General features: G+C 32.9%; 2 protein-coding genes across 2 annotated transcripts; one reads left to right on the top strand and one right to left on the bottom strand.

The window, feature by feature from the left end:
- Window positions 1-7294: 7294 nt before the first annotated feature.
- LOC145562809 (membrane steroid-binding protein 1-like) lies at window positions 7295-10758 on the bottom strand. Its single transcript, XM_081623210.1, has 2 exons — window positions 10212-10758; window positions 7295-7864 (listed from the first exon to the last, which is right to left on the bottom strand). The coding sequence occupies exons 1-2, from the start codon at window positions 10517-10519 to the stop codon at window positions 7519-7521; spliced, it is 654 nt and encodes a 217-aa protein (XP_081479336.1). The 5' UTR covers window positions 10520-10758; the 3' UTR covers window positions 7295-7518.
- Window positions 10759-12651: 1893 nt separating this feature from the next.
- LOC145564435 (uncharacterized) lies at window positions 12652-16547 on the top strand. The gene is made up of 4 exons (XM_081624739.1): window positions 12652-13171; window positions 13973-14151; window positions 15735-16071; window positions 16267-16547. The coding sequence occupies exons 1-4, from the start codon at window positions 12761-12763 to the stop codon at window positions 16345-16347; spliced, it is 1008 nt and encodes a 335-aa protein (XP_081480865.1). The 5' UTR covers window positions 12652-12760; the 3' UTR covers window positions 16348-16547.
- The last annotated feature ends 513 nt before the right edge of the window (window positions 16548-17060 follow it).

The following is a 17060-nucleotide window of genomic DNA, read 5'->3' as shown; positions in this document are numbered from 1 at the left end:
CAATGCATTAAAATTAAGCAATGAATAAGTGAATAATTACGAGAAAAAAGAAGATTAAGATTAAGAATTACTCTATCTTTTTTTCCACTTTTCCTAACTCTGATCTCAATCTTCCATCCTTCAGGTAGCCAATCTTCAGCCCTTATTTGCTCTCCCATAATATTTCCCCTATTTTTTCTTAGATAATTAACACTAATTCACCTTAATTATCAAAAAAAATTTGCCCACTTTTATGCAACTCAACCTAAAACTTAGGGAGCACCGCTAAAATCTCAGCATAGAGTGATCACATACATTTTCCACTCACTTCACTCACTCACTTACTTACTTACTCACTCACTCACTCTCTTTAGTGCACTCACTTTATTAGTATTATTATTATGATATAAAATTATATTATAAAGTAATATATTAAAAGTCACAGAAAAATAGAGGAGTTTTGTAGAACACCAAGAGGGTTGATGTCCCACGTGGATGGTAGCAAAGTTGTTACACTAACACGATAGAAACTGAAACAAACACACAATCTTACTTGAATTGTTTGTTTAACAGTTTAAGTTCCGAGGAAAGACAAGAGCATCGTTCTTCCACTATCTTTTTCACCTTCTTTCTCGCTTGTGTTCCTCCCCTTTTTTTTACTCTTCTATCTGGTCGTCTCACCAAAGTTTGTGTGTCTTCTTTGCCAATTGTCATCCTTCTTACGCCTTCCCAAAACGTGTCATATCCTACGTACCACTTTTGGTTACGGGTTTGTTTATATATCCTAGACGTCCCCTTATTTTCCGATTATGTATATATGACCATTGTTTCAAATGTGTTGCAGAACCCTTTTAACGTTAGGATATCAAATGTAAAGAATTATTAGTAATTAATATCAAATGTATACATGCATGGTTGTTATATCGATGACAAACTTGTATATAAGTAGAAAAATTTTAATTAAAAAAAGGCCGCATTGATTGATACATAAGCCAATCTAAGGCTTCATACATTAGTTTAAGCTCTTGATTGAGTTGGCCTGATCGTACGTCTTACACGCAATAATGTTATACAATGATGATTGTGATTGAACAGTCAACAAATATACAAGCATGAATGAATACATTTTACCCTTGAGTATGTAACATGCGCGTGTTTAATTTGTCCTCCTCATAAGCTCCAGCAACGCAATCACCCTCTATGCAAATTTACTAAAATGCCCTTAGTTCGTGTATACAGTTTACCTAACCAGGTCTAGTTGGGACATACTCATTTAGAAATTCATACACTTGGTACATTACTAGAATGAGTGATGTAACATCTTTGCATTACCCTTTGTAGCTCAAGCAAGTTTGCATATTATCATAGTACAAATTAAAGAGAGTATGTAGTTTGTTCTTATAAAACCTTTTTCTTTGTTAGGTAGGTTGGTACAATATATTGTCAGGAGACTCAGGACACAAGTAACTATACAACAACAATAATAATAATACAATATGATATGCTCTCTATATAAATCTTGTGTGGCTCACAATGTTTGAACATATTAAGGGTGTACATGTTTATCAAAATAAACATTCATTATTAATTAATTTGAACATTAAGTTATAATTGTCTGCCAAGAATAGCAGGCCATTTCAACATTTGCATATGCTCATATAGTTCCCTAGTTCAACCACAACATCACCTATACAGTTAGGAGTAGGACCTTATGTCTTACTTGTATCATTTAAATCTTGAAACTTTAATTTGCATTATTCCACAATATGGTATTTGTGCAGACAAGGCGATTGGGGTTCAAACGAACCCGTCCACACCTTCATTAATGTGTCTCCGCCCCTATTTATAAATATATTATTAGCGTGATGTGTATTTTCAGATAAAGTCATATAATTATCCTTTTAAATCCTTCAAACTTTCAATTCAACCCTATTCCACATAAAATAATAAAAAGAAAAAAAAAAACTATAATCATAAGAAGAAACGAAACACGATATAATTAAATTAAAAGAACAACCTGATCAATAAGAAGTTTTAACTTTATAATCTTGTACATACAAAAGAAACTTTAGGTGGGAAAAAAAGAACTAAACTATACCTTATCAAATGCATATAGCATATCTCTATAAATATATACGAAGTATGTCATAACTTAATCAGGTAGTGAAAATCATCAGCCAAAATTTGTAACACTATTGTAGAAGATCGATAATGAAAACAAAATAAAAATTTACAACTTATAACATTAAACAAAAAATTAAAACCAATACAACAAATTTCATCCTAACCCTTGAAATTTGTACAATCTTCGACGAGCTAGCCTTAACGATTTTGAATTGGATTTGGAGAACCTCCTGGTATTGATCTCCTATGTAATGTATACAATCTGTCCTCGTCGTTCATGAAATTAACACGGCTGCCATTACAGAATTGCAGAAGCAATGTTAATATACATGTTAACGTGTAAAGAACGAGTAATGAAGTGTTTTGTTTAATCATGGGGGAAATGATCAATTTGAAATGAAGAAGAATAAAATTTGGATAAAGGGAAGATTAGCAGATCAAATTAATGCATGGTTTTGTTTTGTGGGGTGTTATAGTGTTATATAATGGTAAGATTTGTTATGTTAGGTTGTCAAAATTTGTTGAATTTATGCATTATTAGTACACGTAGTGTAAGTATTAATTAAATGAAGAACTAACCATATCATATAATCATATCATAAGGTACGTGCATTATTGATGCTTTATTGGAGGCTACTAATTAATTAATTAAGTTTTTCTTATCATGCAAATGGCTGACTTTATATGTTTAATCACCATTTATTATTTGGTCAAGAATTGGGTTTTAACATTTTTAATTGCTAACAAAAACATGCCTGGCCAGTTCATTTTTGACATGATCAAAAAATTGAGTCTCCTTTTTGTGATCAAAATTCTCTCTTAAATGAAGCTAGGGTTATACATTTCCAGTTTGATCGAGATAATTTTGCTCTCTTTCTATGGTATAATAATTAGCTCGTAATTTATTGTTACAACATACTCTCTCTGTTTCTGAATATCTGACACGCTTTGACTTTTATCATAACTTTGAACTTTTTTTAAATTAAAAATTAAAATGTAAATTGTTGGATTTATCTTGATGTATGTTATTGGAATAAGTTTTTATAAACTAATAACTAATACTACGTATATTATTAAATTTTTTTGTAGTACTCCAAGTTGGATTCTACAGTTCGACTCTATAGATACATTATAGTTGTATTGTGTAATTGTGTTGTTTTCGTTCACATACAAATTCCATACAATTACTATAACTTAGCTCTACAATTTGTGATATGGAATAACTAACTTTTTCTAATCCCCCGTGTGTATAATTTAATTATCAATTCGGGGCAAAGAGATGATATTATTTTTGTATGTGCCAAAAAAAAGTGATTTTTTATTTTTTGTTGTTATAACACAAAAACATTTGGGACCATTTATCATGCTACTCCAATTAACATACCGTATTAAAAATGAACATGGAGATGATGACATCTCATATTCTCATGTCTTGTATATACTACGTGTATACGAATATGAATGATTGAATTGATGTCGCAATTTTTTCAAGTACTCTTTCTAAAACCCTTATCAGCATATTTTTTTAGGGTGATGCTATATATAGCCTTTAAGGCTACAAATAAACTTTTTTTTTTTATTTGGTATAAGTTTAGGATTTAGGAATGCACGCAGGGTAAAATCACGCGTAAATCAGTGTAACTAATGAATATATTTCATTGATACTTTCCTCTTTAGCTTATTATACATAGCTCTTAGGGCTACATATAATATTTTCCTTTTTTTTTTCTAAGTATATAATATGAGTATATCCTATCTTAAGCATTGGTCTTAGTTGGCTAATCCTAATTATCCGTTAAATTAAATGATTAAGTTCATGCATGCTAATTTAGACAAAATTTTCCCTCAAAAAATAAAAATTAATTTGACGATGTCAAGAGTACTACATACGTGTCGTTGCCTGGCGCTGGCAGTAGTTGTAGATAATTTAATAACATGGTTAGTTAAGAGTAATAATATGATGAATGTCAAGCTAAGAGTTAGCTAATTAATGTACGTGCAGTGTTTGGTATATCTTGCAATACCATAACTTAGTTTAGTATTCTATAACATACATAAATTAACACCGAATTAAGCGTGAAAACTGCAATAACAACCTTGTATTATTATAAATCAAGTCTAATCAACATAAAAAAAATTAAAAACCTTGCTAAACGACAAGATTGAGCATTAAGATTGGCTTCTTATCTACTTAGTACTGTATGAACTATATCATACTTAGAGCTTCATTGCTTGTTGAATTTCATACAAAGTTTTTTGGTTGGTTACTTGGTTGTAAGAAGTTGGCTTTATATGTATAAAATTTGTGATTTTAAAATGTTAAATTATTAATTGTTAAATAAGTGTAAAATTGTAAATCGTGTTACTGTACAATATAGATGGGTTTATTGCGAAAAAAAAATGTTACCCGTGTTTTTCACACCCCTAAGCTACTAAAATATAATGAATTAAAATTTATGAGATATTTTATTTTGAAAAAATAATTTACGGCCTCTCAAGAAGTTGTACTTGTTATACAAAACTTAAGTATTTGTCATCCAACAATTGTCTACTATACATTTATTGGATTAACCAAATATATCTCACCGTTTTTATGTATCAACTAAACAATTTCCAACTAATGTATTATATAGTTCGTTATTTTTTGTCAAACAAATCAGTCAACGCGCTATCAATCTACTTATTCTATTTGATCAAAATTATATTGATTGTTATAGGCACTGGCCGAATTCACCTAAAAACTTATTCTGAATCCAATGACAATAGTATAACTCTCAATTTCATGTTCACACATAAACTCAGATCAAGTAATGAACTTTTCATCTTCTATACAAAAGTACAGAACCAAAAACTGAAAATAAAAATATGTCAGAATACCAAATATATAATTTCAACACCATATTTTTAAACCATATATTCATATATATAACAAATTAGCATGTATTGTATACACTATTAACATACTTAATCAGAGCTAGAACTGATAAAAATTTCTATAAAAACTGCAACAAAATTGAAGAAAACCGGATCAATTATGAAGCGGATTAGGCCCCGTTGGAGTAGAAATATGTGTGACAGCATGAACTGTTTTTACCTCTGTAACACTAACCTCCTCTGAACTACCAAAATTTACATGAATCTGAGTATCAGACTGATGCAGAACTCGTCGCGCAGATCTTTGTTGGATTTGATGATACACAGCAGGTTGATCGAAGAAGAGTGTAAAGAAGATTAATGAACTCCCAAGAATCATCAAAAGAACCAAATTTTTTGTACACGAACAACTTTGAGTTGACATGTTTAAGTACCAAATTTATTGGTTAAAAAAAAATGGTAATATATATGTTGTTTTCTTGTATTCTGTAAGCTTAGTAGGAGATTAATAAACCAAGAATTTTGAAAAGGCAAAACTATAGGGTATATAGATATGTCATTTAGTGTAAGAAAGAGACAACCACGGGTTTCATAATTCATATGCATATGGTCCCATCTTGTTATTGATTGAGGTTGCTAGTATACTCTGACAATAGATTAATGTTGGGTTAATCAGATGATTAGTTTACGATAACCCGAAATCGGATGAGTTTAAGCTTGAAATTAGATGTTTAAATGTTGGGTTTTTCAGGGAAAGTGTCAATGTTTGTGATGAGATAATCAAACAACTGGTTTAAATTTTCTAATTTAGCTATGATTAGAGTTTTACCAGTTTCTAAAGTTCAGAACCCAAATAGGACTTTTACTTGATTTTGACCCTTTTTAGGATTTTACATGGATTTGGTGATGTTGTACAATAAGTCAGCCTTGCGTCAAGATCGATTTTATCTGAATTTTATATGGAATATGAATTCATGTGAACGGATTATTTATCGGTCTTATACATGAATTTGTGTCTTTTAGAGCTAAATTAGCTGCTTAGGTTTTAATATGTTTGTATGATGTTAGGTATTTAGGTCTTTGGTGGTATCCTACAACATTTAATATAAAATTTGTACATGGTATGTTGGTATGACACAGATAATGGAGTTATTGACTAAAAGTTTTGTAGTTGATAGTAGTTGACAATGAGTTTAGTAATTTAAAAACTCTCCTATTTATTTTCACGCTTTTAGATATGATTTTGCAATACAAGGCTATAATTGAAAAATAAAAATATATGGCGAGAAATAATACAAATACAATCGTCGATGTAATCCTGTTATATACAAGACCTAGAGTAAAATAGTATTGAGTTGATGATATGACAGGACGGAAATATTTTACGACACAAGGCGAGACGGGGAAGGAACCCTGACTTCTTGTATATATGAACGTTACTTTCAATTATGAATGACAACTCAACCAGCTAATAAAGTCTTTAGAGGGGCCAAACCTAAATCATAATGTACTACGAAGCAAATGGATGAGTTACGGGAGATTTAGGCAAACAGCATTTCCTTGGATCCTTTTCGGTTACCATCACAACATTAATGTTTTAGAACTTGTTTGGCAATTGGCTGCTGACTGTTGGCTGCTGACTGGTTTGATTGACTGGTTTAACTGGCTGTTTGTATTGGCTTTTTTGTTAGTTGTTTGACTTTTTATTAGTCTAAAAACATGTTTGGTAAAATTGGTTGTTAGATGTTATTAGGTAGCCAAAATCCAAAAGCCAAAATTGGAGTAGCTTTTTTATTTTGGCTTAAAAGCCAGCTTTTCAGCTGGCTGAAAAAACCTTTTACCAAACACAAATTTTGGATGTTTGACCAAATGAAAAAACCAAAAGCCAAAAGCCAATGAAAAGCCATTTACCAAACAAGCCCTTAATCTACATTACACATATATAGCTAACTAGTTTGCCACACAATTTTGGTATAAATCACATGGTTCAACAATCAAACAGGTAATTGATGTTAAAAACTTGTGTCTGATGAATTTAATCAAATGTATTCGTAGAAGTTCTAAGCAGATTATTAGAAGTATTTCGAATTTGCAGAGTACTTCATGTACTCGTAATTGAGGTTTGCCGACTGTTGATATGGCAGTCGCTTTTGATTCTGGAGTTCTTAAGAGCACGTGGGGAAGAGAATATTAGAGAATGTAGAACTACATCAGAATGTACCATTGGAGATTCTGCGTAAACTTATGGCCTGACTTGGATGGGATATTCTTTCCAGAACCAAAAAAATGGAATGCGCAAGAAGTATGAAAGATGCGATTGCAATAATTTCAGCTGTATTCCCATCAAACTTATTCAATGGAATCCACATACAAGCATGATTATTTACAATAGTATTTCAAATACTCCGAAATAAGTTCTTGTGCAAAGGATTCAGTTATCACAACATTCCACACAATTTTAACACCAAACCTACTCTTTCCCCACCTCACTTCCTTCATGCTACTAGAAAACTTGTTTTCCAAAACTCGGTATACAGTACATTACTCGTCCTTTTTCTCAGCATCGGTAGCTGATGTCTCCACAGTCTCTGCTGCAGGCTCTTCTGATGGGATGTCTTCCGCCTGCCTTGGAGCTTCAGTTGCTTCTGTGGTTTCACTAGGAGTGGATCCGTCAGCTACTGGAACATCCTTCGTCTTAATAGTTCCGACCTTCACATATTTACTCATGAACTTGTATTCCCAATCCTGTAATGCATCTAGCTCGAAAGGACCGAGGCCAGAAATATCCCCTGTCAAATCACTTTCTTCAAATGACATCTTGGCTAGAGCTCTGCTAGCGTCCTTGCCAGCAAACAATGCATAGGGCCCACCGGGACCATAGAACATCCTGGAACAATACTTCAAATGTTAGCACTCAAAGTGGGTTGCATAACACCACTATTACTAATTATATGAAATGAAATAGAGTGAGGATTGCAAATATGTTTCCGTAGTGCTCTACTCCGTATTTCACAAGCCATTGGAATTGGCAGGATGCAAAATTGCCTTTACAAATTCTAAATTTAACTGAAATTTCACAGCCCTTCAGAGTTGTAATGTTTTTCAACAGCAATCTAAATCTATAGATGATGCATGATACAGTAATAAGATTTTTTTGTAGGGATTGACAACTTCCTCATTCAAACAGAAAACAAATACAAATTGCAGTAATGAACACAAGCTACATTAAACTATGAACAAGAAGGCATCTGAGCATCAAGGTGGATGTAGAAGCACAAGGTTTGCAAACAATAAGACAGTGGAAACTGGGCAGCAAGGTAATAATAAATCAAGATAAAACTAGACAAACCAAACAAGTCAGGCATCAAAGTAAATTAGAGCTACAAGTAGCTGTAAATCTGTAATTTACACATTTTTCATGATCCAAATGGTGCATTATAGAAGGTCTACAAACTCAAGTTGCAAAGATGCTTGGTTAGGAAAACAAAATGTCGGAAACAAGCAACATAGGAAGTTTGGTTTTTTTTTTTATTTTATTTTATTTATTTATTTACTATTTTTTTTTTAATGATACAAAAGGTGCATTATCAGAAGGACTACAAACTCCAGTTGCACAGATGCCTGGTTAGGAAAATAAAAGGTTGAAAACAAGCAACATGGGAAGTTAGATATTTTGTTTTCCTTCCAAAGCGTTTTCCAAAAGAAACTAGTTGAGTTTGAAATTCATGGTGACAGGGATATACAAGTTCCCTTTATCCGTATAAGAAGTGGCAGTCGTATCTTTTAGCTTAAGGAGGAGGGGCATTAACTTTCAACAGTTTAGAAACCAAACGACTGACAGAAAGCTTAACAGACCTTTAACTTCCTATACAACAATACTAATCTACTCATACAATGCTATTATGACAAATTGACGATTCAGCAGAATTAATTCCAGTGAAAAACAAAGCAGTTGAAAAGTGGAATACAGATGAGAATTTAAAGTGATTATAATTTGAAGTGTATTGGTTAAACTAATAAAACATAAAGTCCAATGCTGGTGGCGGTGGAGTGCGTATGGTGTGGGGAATGAGGGTTGAAAGAGAGGGGGGGGGGGGGGGGGGGTGTAGCTTACCCTATCATTTAAACAAGGGAGGCTATTTCTGAACCAAATTGGTCAGCAATATGACCCATCACTAAAACAGCCCCTTACAACCCACGCCGCTTACATTAATGTTCAAATCATATTCTACATTCTGATCAACTCAAAGCACAGGAGGACTAGAACTTAAACTCATCACACTTTCTATAAGTTATTCAAATGCACAAATACCAAATCTCCAAAAATGAGATGCCAAATAATGAGAAACATTCAATAGGATGACTGATAAACCGCACAAATGAACAATCCAAGACTACTTCAATCCTGCTTCCACCAAATACTCTTCCAGCACATAATATACTCCAAAACAGAAACATATCCACCATAGCAATCGTATACAGGATGGGAAAAACAAAGTGAAAACCAACTAAATAAAGTCATAATTTTACATTTTAAAATTCACTTGCCATAGTCATTTGTCAATCAAACCTCCATAAGTCATTGAAAACACTGATAAGGACGCTCTCCTACACACCCGACTAGTCGAGGATCATACTCACAAGTCACAACTCAAAAGACATACCACATACTCACAAGCAAATAATCAGCACAAACAGCATGCTAAAAAAAATCCTTATTATACTCCCCAGCCTACAGCGGCAAAAACCCCCAAATCACATATACTGCAACCTTAAGCTTTAATACCATAAAATACAAATTCAACACCATAATCTAATCAAACACATGCAGAACAACGATACTAATACACAGATAAATCATAAATAATCACAATTAGAAGCAATAGAAAATTCAGTCAAAGATACACCCAAATTATGAGATAAAACCCACAAATTATCAAAGTTCAAAACTTTAATCAACCAATTAAAAAATAATACCTTTAAAAAAAGCAAGTAGAACCCTAAAATCGTCCAAATTAAATAAATCAATCAAACCCTTAATAATAAAATTGAACCAATAATACAATAACAAAATCCAAACCCCAGAAAAATTCAACTACCCAAACACATGAATAATTACATAAAACCAATAATACAATTACAAAATCCAAACCCCAGAAAAATTCAACCTTCCAAACACATGAATAATTATATACCAATAAAAACAATTAAAAAATGGAGAATTAGAATTAAACCTGCTCTGAGAAACATCATAGATCTGACCCTTAATAGCCATAAGCAAAGGCTTCTTAGGATCAGTACCATCATACTGCTTCAATTCATCTTCATTAATCTCACCAAGTTGAACAGGGGGAGGCAAAGGCTCCATCTCTTCTTCCATAGACCTATGACGTTGATGCTGAGGAGTTGATGATCCAAACAACCCAGAAATCATATGGTAGAAAGCCAAACTTACAGCAATTACAGTGAAGAAAGTTGCAGGGGATAATCCTGTGTATGCTGTGATTGATTCTTTCAGAGTTTCCCATAATTCTAACGCCATTTTTTATGTGGGTTTTTGATGGAGGAGCAGTTGAGAGGTTTTTGATGAAGGGGGTGGATTTTTGTGCTTGAATTTAACTTTGAATGTTCAATTTCGTCCTCTTTGGCTGACCTATGAAGGAGGAGAGAGAAACAAAAGGGAAATTTCGAGATTTGGAAAGGGAGTGATGATATTTGATTGGGATGAGAAATTTTTCAGGAAAAGGTAGATAGATTTTTGGTACTTGGGCTATTTTCACATTTTTCTGTGTTTTATTCTTTTCATTTATTATTTTTGTTTATTTTTTTTTATCCATTGTCGGTAATGGCAACTGGTACTCCTTCCGTGTTTAAGCACGGAGTAAATGAAATGTTTTGGATTTTACAGAATTTTAGAAGAGACCTTATTAGGTTACTATATATATCCGGGGTCATTTATTCATTCAATCAACAAATAAATAAAAATATTATTTGCTCATTTGTTAAATAAATGAACAAATGACTCGAGTGTACGATACACCTGAGTATATATAAAAAATTCTAATTTTAGAAAGGTTAAGGTATGTGGTTGAGGAGAGAGAAGAAAGTAAGGGATATTGTATGACCATTAGTTAGTAAATGTTATAATACTCGTATTAAAAAAATAGAGAGAATATTATTTTAAAAAATGAGAGAAATTACTAAAAAAAAATAAAGCATTTCATATATTTAAAGACAACCAAAAAAAAAAAAAAAAACGTTTATATATTTACATAGTGGCCCATTTAGTAGCTTGATGGGATATACACAAAAACTCAAGAGTTTGTTTGTATGGACGTTTTCCCCCAAAGCATTATCGCTTTGGCGGAAAATGATTTGATTTAATATATGCCGGTATAACGTTTTCCTAATAAAAAATCTCAAAGGGAGTAATTGGTAGAATAATATAGAGAAGAAGGTGGGTGTATGAACTATGGGTCTATGACTCTATGGTCTAGATGATCTTCTTGGCTTCTTTGCCTGGCGCCCCAGCCCAACAATTGCGGAGAAAAAAAAAATCCATTTAGCATTATTGTTTTATGCACGTTTTTTTATTGCTACTTTATATATCTTTTATTTGTAATAAAAAAATAAAATTGTAAAAATGATATATTAATAAAAGAAATTATACATTATTACATATCTAACAAGATTCTCATTGATGTAAATTTTTTCCTTACTTTATTCCATGGAAATATGGAATACATTGTGTGAAACAGTTAATAGTCCCTATACGTGTTGATGAGAGATCGTATTCAAATTGCGAATTGGTGCAATTATAATGCGAATAAGTGCCTGTTTTGATTGACTGAACTTATTAGAGCTGAACTGAACTGAATATTTTATGAGAGAAGGAAATTAAGAAGTGAACTGAATTGAACATATTAGAGCTGAACTAAATTGAAAATAAGGTGAAGAGAACAGGCCCTAACGCATGTAATATTTTATATAGTTTGCCCAATGTTACAAGATGTCCAAGACATGAGCATGAGCATGATATTATATGAATTTTTTAGATGAGTGAAGTTGTGAAAAAGTTGAAGAGAAACAATTCTCATATTTACTACCCTTTACCAATTTATTTTCAAACTCATACATATTATAAATTAAACATCTACTTACTTTAATAGTTATTCTATACGATAAAGTAGCTATTATCCAACAATTGATTTATTTATTTTTATTTATTTTTGACAAAAGCTAACAACTACTTAACTTTAACACAAACAACTAATACAAGTCAGCAATCAAATTCAATAGTCAAATTAGCTCACACAATACAATAACCTAGTAGCTGATTTATAATTGTCAAACGGAGCAATTGAGTAATACCATGTGATTGGACAATGACGAGTCTCGTAGTCTCAAGATAACACACTAACTAACAAGTAACAACTAGTCTTGACTCGTGCTGCTTTCTTTTCAATGCAATCATACTCGATAATTCAGAGCCTACTAGACTCTGACTAAATCGAATTTGAATCAAACCAGAGCTCAAATGAGGGAAAACTCTCCCAACAAGTATTCCTACAATTCCAAATATATCAAACTTGAGACATTGGCCAACTTAAAACGCTCCATCATCAGCCGATCTATGCACCTGTTAGTAATCAAGCCGTGTTGCTTTCAATTTGTAAGAGGATTAACAAGCATATGATGTCAAGGTAAACAAATAGAGTGGAGTAATTTTCTTTATGAAACACTTTGTTCTCCTTCCCTCCATCTCTTTTCCCAGGAAGATAAAATGAACCAAGGAATCCTACAATGGAATCCCTCTTCTCAAAACCCATTTTCTCTCTCCTCATCCTTTCCCTCACCAATCCAATTCATCCCCAAATTCAAACGCCTCAATCTAATCTCAGCAACCCTAAATTCCCTTGAAGAAGAACAAAAATTACCCGCAAAAGAGAGAAGAAAGCTCAGGAATGAGAGGAGAGAAAGTAAAGCTTTTGATTGGAAAGAAGAAGTTGAGATGAGGCTGATTAAGAAACCTAAGAAGAGATATGCTTCTTGGACTGAAGAACTTAATCTTGATACTTTGGCCCAATTGGGCCCTCAATGGTGGGTCGCTCGGGTTGCTCGGGTCAATGGTCATGAAACTGCTGAAAAGCTTGCTCGTTCTCTTGCTAATAATTACCCTGGCATTGATTTTAAGGTAATTTTGAGAAATTTCAGTGTTTTTGGCATATGGGTTTGTGATAATTTGAAGTTATTGTTGTATTTTGTTGTTGCTGTTGTTGTTGGGGGATTTGAAACTGTGAGTCTGTGACTATCGTACAAAATGACAAACCCTCCGTCTTTTTTCATGTTGCAATTCTCTGCAAATGCAATTATTTTGGTGATGTGTTTGTTATATAACTCATTATAAGTTTTATAGTGCTGTGTTATGGGAAATGGTGTTGGTTATGTGTTTAAGTGAAAGAAATATGAGGTTTTCTTTTGATGATGATGCTTATCTAATGAAGTGGTCAATCATGAATATACTTGTAGATCAATAGTGATCGATTTCGAGTTATATTGGGATTAAACAATAGCAATTTGTGACTTGAGGTGTTGACATTATGCTTGGTTGTGAAGTGCAATTTTACTCATGGAGTCATGCTGTATCATTGCGGAGTCTTCGATTCCTCCGTCCGAAAATAGTAGTCATGATTTTAGATGTGATGTTAAAATCCTTAATATAAGGGCTTAGGACAATGTGACATTCTATTGTGGATGGTTCACTGTTGAAAAATCTGATTATAGGTAGATGGCATTTGGATTTGTGTAACATGAAAATAATCAAGAAGTTACTTAGTAACTTTTGGCCTTTCTTTCTGTTTAAATAAACAGCATGGTTTTGTAAGAACTGAACTAGGATACTTGATGTCCATCTTGTTACTGCAAAGCACAGTGAAGAGTGAAGTATATCTATAAACCATATTCACTTTTTAAACAATTCTTACTATTATTTCAGCTTTATATGCCTGCAGTACAAGTGAAAAGAAAGTTGAAGAATGGTACTCTCTCCATCAAGCCAAAACCTCTATTTCCTGGATGTGTCTTTTTGAAGTGTGTGATGAACAAAGAGATACATGACTTCATAAGAGAATACGATGGCATAGGAGGATTTGTTGGATCCAAAGTTGGAAACACGTAAGCTATTATTAACTCCTTTTCCTGCTTTGTTTGCAATAATTAAATCTTTCACTGCCTTGATGCTGGTGCTCTTTTTTTTCGAGATGTTGGTTTTGATGTTTGTTGGCTTCTCAAAACATTTATCCCAATTGCATGGAGATCAGTTAGGCTTTTTTGAGTTCATATGGTTGTGTTGTGAAACTTTGTCATATCCCCTGACATGAGCCAAACTAATTTATTGATTGATGGTTGTGTTGTGAAAAGGGTTGGCCATTAGGGCGAAAGTGATTTATATGAGAGATGAGGCTATTTAAAGAAGTATACTATAAGTGTTTGCCTTTTTGTTTCCAGCAATTATGATCACTTATTTACCATCTAAGCTGTGTGTCACCAAAGTTAATGAAGGCGTGAAGAGAAGTATTACCATTATGATTTTTGTGCTGAAAATCTAGGAAAAAAAAGCTAAACAATAGCAACACATGCTACTAACCATGTCTTATGTAACAACTAATATCCAATTTTTGCTTTGAAGAATGGTAGGTTTATTCACAATTAGAATAGCTTATAAATAAAATGCATGCTGTAAATGGTGTTATTAGTACATTGTGAATGTCATGTACTCAGTTTTTGTGTTGTAGAATTTTAAAGTTGTAGAATTTGATCAGTTAAATGCTGCAGTGGCATGTTATCATCTCATACTGTCCATTGAACCAGTTATTCTGCTATAATTAGAGAGAAACTTCCCCAAGACTAAAATTTGGTACCAATACATGACTCAACAGGCCTTGGATTCCGGATTACAACTTTGCTTTTATTTCCTAATCCAAAGTAAACTTTGAATCTTCTATGCTGTGTTGTACCTGAGGCAAACCTTTAAGGCTTTGACTTTGCTATGTTCTGTCTATTTCTTTTTCTCCAGACATGTATCGCTCCTCAGTAAACAAATTGCACTTCTAGGCTCAATTTCGCAGCATTAACTCGCTTTTCTTGAACCATTATTTATTAAGTTGTAGTCTTGTAGCTGTTAACTTTAACAGTCTATTTGGTAGATGGTAATAAATGACAGTAGTGGTATTGAGGTTATGTGTAATTTTGCAAGGAAAGACACATGCCAACGTCCATATTAACATTGTTCATATTCTTGTATTTGTTTTCCTTTCATAGATTTCCAATTCCCAACCAATGCCACACCTGAAATGGTTATTACTGTTATGAGTGGTAAAAAAATTTAAGAAAATACATATCTTAAAGTAAAGTTGTGTTACAATGGACACATACATACTGATTTTTTTCCTTAAAATATACACACACACATCTTCAACCAACACCGCCATGTATACTGCCTAGTGCCTACAAACGGGCCATGAATGGCTAGTTATTAACACAAATAATTTCCATCTGGGATGATGCATGAAGTGGAACGGATGCATGAAGTGGAACATTTATATGCTTTTTACATGAAGCAAGTGATTTTAGGTAAATGTGATCATATTTTTCTTGCTGAGTGTGAGGGAAACCTCGTTTGTTTTTTCGTGGCCAGGTCATTCCTGGGTACATTACCAGACATCAATGGAGTTAAATCTGTTATGCCGTGTTTTCAGGAAACGACAAATAAACAAGCCCAGACCAGTGTCTGAAGATGACATGCAGAAAATATTTAGACAAGCAAAAGAGGAGCAGGAGAAAGCTGATCAAGCCTTTGAAGATGGTCAAAAACCAGTACTTAGCTCTGAAGTGCCTCAGCTTGAGTCTGAGTCTGGTTCTTTGGAAACATTCATTGATTCAAGTCCTAAAAGGCGAACCACAAAGACTTCAGAGTCTAATCCAAAAGGAAAAAAGAAAAAGATTCCGAAAATTGGTTCAACTGTTAGAGTTATTTCTGGATCCTTTGCAGAGTTTTCAGGCATCCTCAAGAAGGTGGACAAAAAGAATGAGAGGGTATGGTATATCCACTGTAGTAATTGTTTGGGTGTGCAAAACTTCAGTCACGATACTTAAATTAAAAGGAATTATTGGAAATATCTATGTTAATCAACAAAAAAACTTTTAATAGTGCTGCTTATAAGAGCAGTTTTCACTATCCGTAATGCCATCAATGGACCTTCCCTGAATTAAATGCCTGATCTTTTGTAGGTGACTGTCGGATTCACGCTATTTGGCAAGGAGACCATAGCTGACTTAGACTTCAAAGAAATCGCAGAAGAGGCAGTGTAACACCCTTTCTAATGTGATGTGTATATGGTTTGTAAGTTTGTAACCTTGTGTAGTATTTTCTCTTGTAATAATAATAGTCTTCTTTTTGTAAAAGTAGTCTTGATTTAGATGAATGAATGTAAATTACAAGAGAATGTGTATTACGAGTACATATTTTTTTTCAGAAGCATAAGCTGTGCAATTATCCCCTTGTTCCTGTATTCTTGATCATTGCACCTTAACAAAATTTGACAGTGTCTTGCCTGTAGGGACTTCTGAAAGATTAGAAAGAGGTTTTTGCAGGACGGGAGTTGATGTTTTTTTTTTTTTTTTTTTTTTTTAACAAAGGAGTTGATGTGTTAAATTTCAAAACCAAAGAAAAAAATAAGTCCTCATTAATGGTTAATTGATTTTCTTTTCACCACTCAAAAACACCATACTAAACATGCTTAAAAAAAAAAGAAAAAAAAAAAAAAAAAAAAACAGTTCTTGATTTCCAAGAGTTCAATAAAGACGAATGGAGAAATACTATCATCCTAATGTACTCTATATAACTGGAGCTGACAATTTCTGGCACTACACTATACAAAGTCAGCATGAAATCAATTTGAACACGACCCATTTAGATAAAGTAGTAAAATTAAATTAAATTATGCAATAAACGTACATTTTACACACTGATTTTGTGAACAACAAAAGTCCAAGAATGAAATTACGAACCGGATGGTTCAGTA

Source organism: Chenopodium album, chromosome 10 (genome assembly GCF_948465745.1).
Source record: "Chenopodium album chromosome 10, dcCheAlbu1.1, whole genome shotgun sequence".
Lineage (NCBI taxonomy): Eukaryota > Viridiplantae > Streptophyta > Magnoliopsida > Caryophyllales > Amaranthaceae > Chenopodium > Chenopodium album.
Note: the sequence above shows the minus strand (reverse complement) of the source record. Positions and strands in the feature narration are given on the sequence as shown.

What these genes read in the sequence shown, in the direction of transcription:
- LOC145564435 (XM_081624739.1), top strand. Translation starts at nt 12,761, where the DNA reads ATGAACCAAGGAATCCTACAATGGAATCCCTCTTCTCAAAACCCATTT. An exon ending in GGATCCAAAGTTGGAAACAC is followed by an intron (nt 14,152 to 15,734) that starts GTAAGCTATTAT and finishes CCGTGTTTTCAG; the next exon opens with GAAACGACAAATAAACAAGC. An exon ending in TGGACAAAAAGAATGAGAGG is followed by an intron (nt 16,072 to 16,266) that starts GTATGGTATATC and finishes GATCTTTTGTAG; the next exon opens with GTGACTGTCGGATTCACGCT.
- LOC145562809 (XM_081623210.1), bottom strand. Translation starts at nt 10,519, where the DNA reads ATGGCGTTAGAATTATGGGAAACTCTGAAAGAATCAATCACAGCATAC. An exon ending in TATGATGTTTCTCAGAGCAG is followed by an intron (nt 7,865 to 10,211) that starts GTTTAATTCTAA and finishes GTATTGTTCCAG; the next exon opens with GATGTTCTATGGTCCCGGTG.